General features: G+C 35.9%; 2 protein-coding genes across 2 annotated transcripts in view; both read right to left on the bottom strand.

Moving 5' to 3' along the window:
- The window catches only part of LOC112518207 (RNA exonuclease 4), a 12,338-nt gene extending 11,614 nt beyond the window's left edge, over nt 1-724 (bottom strand). The window contains exon 1 of the mRNA XM_025125821.1: nt 513-724. Coding sequence (XP_024981589.1) covers nt 513-562 — 50 coding nt within the window. The 5' untranslated portion in view covers nt 563-724. The remainder of the gene's footprint in view (nt 1-512) is intronic.
- Nucleotides 725-3,462: 2,738 nt separating this feature from the next.
- Nucleotides 3,463-5,773, bottom strand: LOC112518436 (sm-like protein LSM2). Its single transcript, XM_025126125.1, has 3 exons — nt 5,710-5,773; nt 5,456-5,614; nt 3,463-3,829 (listed from the first exon to the last, which is right to left on the bottom strand). The coding sequence occupies exons 1-3, from the start codon at nt 5,710-5,712 to the stop codon at nt 3,710-3,712; spliced, it is 282 nt and encodes a 93-aa protein (XP_024981893.1). The 5' UTR covers nt 5,713-5,773; the 3' UTR covers nt 3,463-3,709.
- Between the last annotated feature and the right edge of the window lie 1,269 nt (nt 5,774-7,042).

The following is a 7,042-nucleotide window of genomic DNA, read 5'->3' as shown; positions in this document are numbered from 1 at the left end:
AGAAAAGGAAAACTTCTAAGCTCCTAAAGAATAGGATTATTCAACAAACAGAAAAGACCAAGTAAAAGTACGTGCACTGCACTTTTACTTCTTCAATATATATATATATATATGGGATGCTATAATAATATAGCCTTTTCTGTTTTGTAAGAAGATCAAGCATGAAGCATCTAGTTATTATTTTGATGGGGTATAATCAACCGTTCAGTTTTTCCAATATATAGGCCGTATCGGTAAAGGAAGTAATCAGAAAAAATATGAACAGACACGCACATACATACCGAAAAGAGGGAAAATATAACAAATTAACAAATTTCAGTAGAAATTGGAACGGCTCTGTTAAATTAGGTCCTAACTTCTATAAAATCTCTCTGTTTTCTCCACATTTTATGTCGGGAACCAAACGAATTGATGTGTGCTTCCAATGTGATTTATAAAAACATATAAGCAGAACTGAAGATTGAAGTATTGCTACTAGCAGAAGAAAAATCGGATAAGAAAAGCAATAAAACCTTGTAGGAATCATCAGGGTTTTTTGAGGGTTTTGTTCGAACTCATCCATTGCCAAACAGCTCAAAAATGAAGGGAACACAATTGGATCCCCTCCGATGGCCGTAAACAATGCAAAAGAGTTGTTTCTGTTCGTTCCGTCTATGGAATTAGGGTTTGGTTTTGATCAGTGAAGAGCTTTGGTTGGTGATGGTGGACAAAGCACTATCGCCATGAAACCAAACGAGGAGAGCATGGGGGAGAGTAACTCGAGCAATGGTTGTAAAAATAAAAGTAGATTTGCGTTTTTAATCCCTGTGGTTTGTTGAAATTGCTATTTTTGTCTTTGTACTTTTGAAAATATGGTTTTAGTCCTTATAGTTTACAATTCATTGTTTTTTTCATTCATTTGGTTTACAGTTCATGGTTGTTTTCGTCTCTCATGCTTAACGGTAAACTACTAATAAAATTAATCTCAAGAATGTAAACAACAATGAATTGCAGATCACAGGACCACCTTGTAAAGCCAAATACTGGTGTATCAACAATTGAAGTATTTTAAGAAATGAGCCGTCAAATCCCAGGGCTCAACTCTGGACAGGCGGTGGAAACTACCAAGCTGGAGTACGGAAAGAGATTTGTTTTTTCTATTGATTTCTATGGATTGGATCCAAAACAATTCTTGAATGGGGTATTCAACTTCAGGTATGAGGGTTGAAATGCCACTCGAACCCAAAGCTAGCTGGTTTTTCCCGAAATGCGTATCAGCAAACCATCAGCCATTAATAAAACACCAACATTAGTTGATTACAAATTAAGAGTAATGTCTATTGTACCCTCTTCAAATTCTACTAATTCACCAGTCATTACTTCATCAAGAGACAAAAATTGTAATTTCAAAAACATAAAAAAAAATCGTAATTTTCAACAAATATAGAGAGTAAAATCATAGTTTACTCTCAAAATAATAATAAAATCATCACAATACAACAAAGTTTGTTTTAACTTGTATTCATTGAAAATGGAGATTTTTACTCGATGTAACAAAATTTGAATCTTTTCAATTTTGTATGTAATTATAGAAAGCTCAGAGATGGTTAGAACTGTAATTGTCCGTACTTGTAAAGAACTGAGTTAAGTTCCGCAACGAGCACAACCCTCGTGTTTAATTGCCATCATTGACCTTTCGTCACTGGACAGACGTCAACCCTCATACATGGTCTTACGATAACATTTTTTTAGCTATTAAAGTGCTTTTCAGCCTACATAAATTTAAAAAACAAAATTAAAAATCTTGAGTTTAAAAATCTCATTTTCATTTGGTAATCAGTTTCACAATATAATTGACAAATTGATATGGATGCCATAGAATGTTACAAGATTTATAGATTATCAATCGAAATTGGTGATGAAAAAAACAAACTGAAGGTTAGTTAAGCCGACTAAAAAAAACCTTATTACACTAAATAAGAATTATGTCGCATTTTGTTATTATTTAAAACGATTTAAAAAGACGAATAACTTCATGTGCGGAATAAAGTTAATAAGGATGCTGATTGTCCCCGACTCACTCGACCTGAACGGGGATCCCCGCTAAAACAGGTCTCGATGGTTGTTACTCAAACCGGGGTTAAGGTTGGGGTCGAGACCGGGGATCCCCGGTAGACTCAAACTAATGAATATTCCTCGTGGGGTTTGACCGGAGACAGGATGTTAATCCCCGTACCCGCCGAGGACTAAGGCTGGGGCAGAGGCTGTTGCTACAAACCGGGGCCAAGACCGGGGATTACAAAACTCGCTTCATCCTCACCCCGTTACCATGCCTAAAAGTTAATGTTAAATGTTTGATGGAGTTGATTAAAACCAAGTAAAAGCATCGAATTGAACCATCATCTTTTCATGGTTTATTCTTGCTCCATATTTGCATAGAAAATACAATTGACGAAGGTTTAATTACTAAATCATTTCCAACATGTTCCAGGTTCCCTTAACCGGATTAGCCGAAAATCAAAGTTTATTAAAAACTTGTTCTAAAATTCTCGAAAAATTAGCCATTTATAAATTACATGGGGGGTTATCAGGCGCTTCCACCCATTTACCGCACAATTTCTGCAAAGGTTATTTTGTAATAAATGAATAGAAACTTTGTTACATCACTAAATATAAACTAAACTAAACTTTATTGCATTTTGACGTATTTTACCATTTAAAATGACTATTTTCAACTAGAAAGTAGACACCTTAACCAGAAAATTTTCCAAAAGAGTCGCCTAGTCGGGCAATTACCCGATCCTGAACCCAACCCAATTGCTTCGATTTGATCAGTTAGCCTGTTTCGACCAAACCACATACATCTATTTGAAATGAACCTAACTGATTTTCTGTGTTATAACAAGATTAAAAATTTCAATTATATAGGTAAATTCTTGATGCTTCATCTAGTGAAAAACATCAACAGAGTCCATCACATATTGAGTGCCAAAAGCAGGACAACTCAGAAAAACCAGAAAATTGGTCACCATGGCTCATGGGTGGAATGATATTGCTATCAAACAAACTGTCAGCTGGACCACAACCAAAACCAAACCAAAAGGATCTTGTTCAAAAATAAGGAATGGGAGGGGTGAAATGTACTTAAACCTCACCTCTACCTGAAAGTAGAGATCCATAAAAAAGCCCAAGCCTGAAGCCCGGACAGGCCAAAATTTGGGGGGCAAACCCAGGCCTAGGCTTCGCCTAAAAAAAGTCTGACCTGGAAAAGTCCGATTATGCTGAGCCCAATAGGACCCTTTTCAACCTCAAAGCCCGACCCGGGCCTTCTTTGCTGATTAAAAACGGGCTTGGAAGGCCGGATCCTAGACCCAAAAAAAACCCAGACCTTGTGCATCTCTACCTCAAAGAGAATAGTGGCCATTTCCGTGAAGACTCCCAACTTGTGCAAAAGTGTGAGGAAATAGGTAGCAGGAATAAAGATTAACATACGGCTGCTATGAACACAGCACGAGAAAAATAAGTAAAAAAGGGTAACCGAAAGGTACACTGGACACATACAAAAGGCATKGTAAGGAAGAAAAACACCCATGGGCCTCAGCACCCCCCTCCCGGGGGGAGGGGGGGGGGAATAAAAGCTTTCCCTAAGGGTAAGAAATTATAAGATTCAGTCACAATTCAAGTAAGAAGTATCTAGTAGAAATGCTAGTAAGATACATTGAACCATCATCTAACCACCTCGAGCTTCTCTTCTTGTGGCGTCATGGAGCAGCTCGACATCTACTCCCTCAGGTGGTAACTGCACATATCTCACTACTGATCCTCTTATGAAACAGTTCCTCACTGAAAGCTGCCATATCATAAAATTTTAGTAAAATACCAATGATCGATATATGGCAACACAAAATCACATCACCAAAAAAATTCGTTACTACAATTATAACCAAAATCATGTCTCAAATAGAAAGTATGCCATTTATAACAAACAAACAAGCTTCAACATTATCTGTGGTAACCTACCATACAAAATTAACATAAAAAATGCATCAGCACCCCCCCCCCCCCCCCCAAAAAAAATGCTCCATTATACTCGCTCGTTCCAGGTAGGAAGGGTGCGTTTGGTATACAGACATGATTGGGAGGATGAGAGTGAGGAAGGCAGGTGAAAGAATTGTGGAAGGTTTTTGGGTTTTAATTTGACATGGGTAGTTTAGTAATGGGCAAATTGCATGAAAAAGTAACGTACTTTAACTTGATTCCTATTTTGGGTAACGTACTTTCAAAACTTCCATTTTGGTACCTAAGATGTAAAGTTATTAACATTTAAGTACCCGGATAACATAGTGAAGACTAATTTTAGACTAAAAAAAGACTAATTTTAGATTTAAAAAAAATCCACGTCACTGACTAGATCAACAAATAATACCGAGTTGGATACCACATCACTTGGCACATCAGTATGATAACCGGTTAATACTTTAACCAGTTACCCGGGTACTTAAATGTTTAAAACATTACATCTTAGGTACCAAAATGGAAGTTTTGAAAGTACGTTACCCAAAATAGGAATCAAGTTAAAAGTACGTTACTTTTTCATGCAATTTGCCCTTTAGTAATTTACCAATCTTGTCCCATCTCCCTCAATTTTGTTCCACCTATTTTGGTGGGACTGGAAAAAAATGCATTTTTGTCTCACTCAGTCTTGTCCTGTCCCAATCTAGTTTTCGCACTACACGTGGGACAAGTTTTTCTTATGTATTGTCCCGTGGACGAAACACACCCTTACAGGTGTTAACCTAATGGAAACAATGTTGGATTCGCGTAATACTTTTGATATGATAAGGCACCTCATTAAACGCACGTTAAGAAGCCAAACCCTTCCTAGAACCAAAAGCAGGCAATGCTCCACTAAATCAAGAGCCTGTCAGATAAACCTTAACCTAGATTTTACTCTTTCACATAGAGGACAAAATCCGGTTCTGCCATTGCATGTACTATGTGAATTACATCTTTCTGGCCACATAGAAGACAATCATCCATTCATCCTGGGTAAAAAATTTAAGATAATACTGCCTCCTTTCCCAACAAAGGGGTACATTGTCATCTTGGACTTCTATATTTGAGCCTACTGTTCATATGTAAATTTAATATGGATGTTACTGCAATCTTAACTCCAGATATTCTATTTGAAGTAATTCTTACAAATTATACCATCAGTACTGAATTTTTCTTTAAGTTATAAAACCAGTATCAATTTTGCATTCAAATGGAACCAAATTTGAAGTACAGCCAATTTCAACATGCAAAACCAACTATTCGTTCTATTGGACATATCTCGTATTTGCAGGAAAAGAGGAATTTCAAATGAAATTCCTAAATTCGACATATCTTAATCACCTCTGACCATTGAAATCAAATCGAATTTCATGTAAGCTAAAACCCTAACAAATAATTATCGAATGTTAGAAAACCATACCATGTGAGGGTACTTTTCTTGATCAACAACTCTGGTGTTCTCGAGCTTAATATTCAAATACTGATCTACAGAATGAAGAGTTCCTCGAATCGCCAAATCGTTCTTCAGTTCCACAGTTACTTCTCTTCCCACCAAATCCTTGAAGTACGAAAAGAACAACTGCAACAATCAAACCACAAGATGAATTCATCATAAAATCTATACGAAATCCGCATAACTTTCGAAATCAGAAGATCAAACAGATCGATTCGTACCATTTTCTAGGGTTTTTCGTTTGCCGCTCTAAAATGACGTCACAGGAGTGAACAATATGAAACTACTGTCAGTGTGACGCGTCTATCCATTTACTTTTAAATTTTAAAAAAATCAGTAAAATAAGGAGATTGTATTTTATTTTAGAGTAAATTACGTTTTTAGTCCCTACGGTTTGTAAAAATGTTACGAAATTTGTCTTTTTAGTTTTGAAATTACAAATTTAGTTCCTATAGTTTGTAATTTATTGTTATTTTCGTCCTTATAATTTATAAGTTGAACTCGAAGTTACCGGGTCAATCTATTGGTTTAGACTTAGGGGCGTTACATAAAAAGACCATTTTTAAAAGAAAAGGAGTTAAATCTCAAATATATTTATCAATTTTTTCGAAAACGTTGTTCTTTAACCTTTCAGTTTTCTAGGGTTTTTTTTTTCTATATACTCTGTTGTCACTTTAACCCCTCAAGCACACCGGCTCATATCATTTTCTAGGGGTTCTTTTTTGGTATAGTAAGGTGAATTTACAAGGGTAGAGATGGGCATTTGGCATTGCTCAAGGTAGACCGGTTCCAGACTGATTAATTCGACCAGTAATGTACTTTTTTAAGAGAATTAATTAAAAACCAGTTAAACTAGAAACAATTACAAAACTAACGATAATATATGAAGGGAAAAACATGTTATTAAATAAATAGGGAAATTCTAGCACATTTATTAACATGTTTTTTTAACACATTTATTAATTACAAGGTTATTAGAGAAATAAATCTCATACAATAACCATAAGAGTGGTGTCTGATTGGTTTGAGCTTACGCTTCAAAAATCAAAAATGTCTGGAGATCTCTGGTTCAAAATTGCATGGAGATCTCCTTGAGACCGATTCAGATCAGGACTTGTTATAAAAAAACCAGTCCAAGCTTTGGAAGATCCAACGGTCCAAAAACAGACCGGTTATATAGTTTGTCCACCTCTACTTCTCACAAAGCCCAAAATGTACACAGAAAAAGGGTAATAAGGGAACAATAACATGCACTGAATCAAAAAGCAAACCCTTGATAGCAAAGATATTTTACCAAACAACAAACACCCACCTCTGACTGAATCAGAAGCACCCTCTCATTCAGAGCCAATATGCTTTGAAACAGTATACGAATTCATTCTTAAAAAGTTAAAAGATCTGAAGAAAAGAATGAAGTCCACATACTCCACATACACACAGTTAAAATATGGAGCGATTAGCATAGATTCATTACAACACTAGATATACATTTTCATTTCATACATACTTTCCTATTCCTACATGAGCCTATACTTCATTTTTGGGGGTGGGGTG

The sequence above is a fragment of the Cynara cardunculus genome (genome assembly GCF_001531365.2).
Source record: "Cynara cardunculus var. scolymus isolate 2C chromosome LG 9, CcrdV1, whole genome shotgun sequence".
NCBI lineage: Eukaryota > Viridiplantae > Streptophyta > Magnoliopsida > Asterales > Asteraceae > Cynara > Cynara cardunculus.
This window is presented reverse-complemented; position numbering and strand designations above follow the sequence as displayed.

Excerpts from the sequence above, each read along its gene's own strand:
- LOC112518436 (XM_025126125.1), bottom strand. Across the intron at positions 3,830-5,455 it reads AAGAAAAGTACCCTCACATG|CTTTCAGTGAGGAACTGTTT; the intron begins GTATGGTTTTCT and ends ATGATATGGCAG.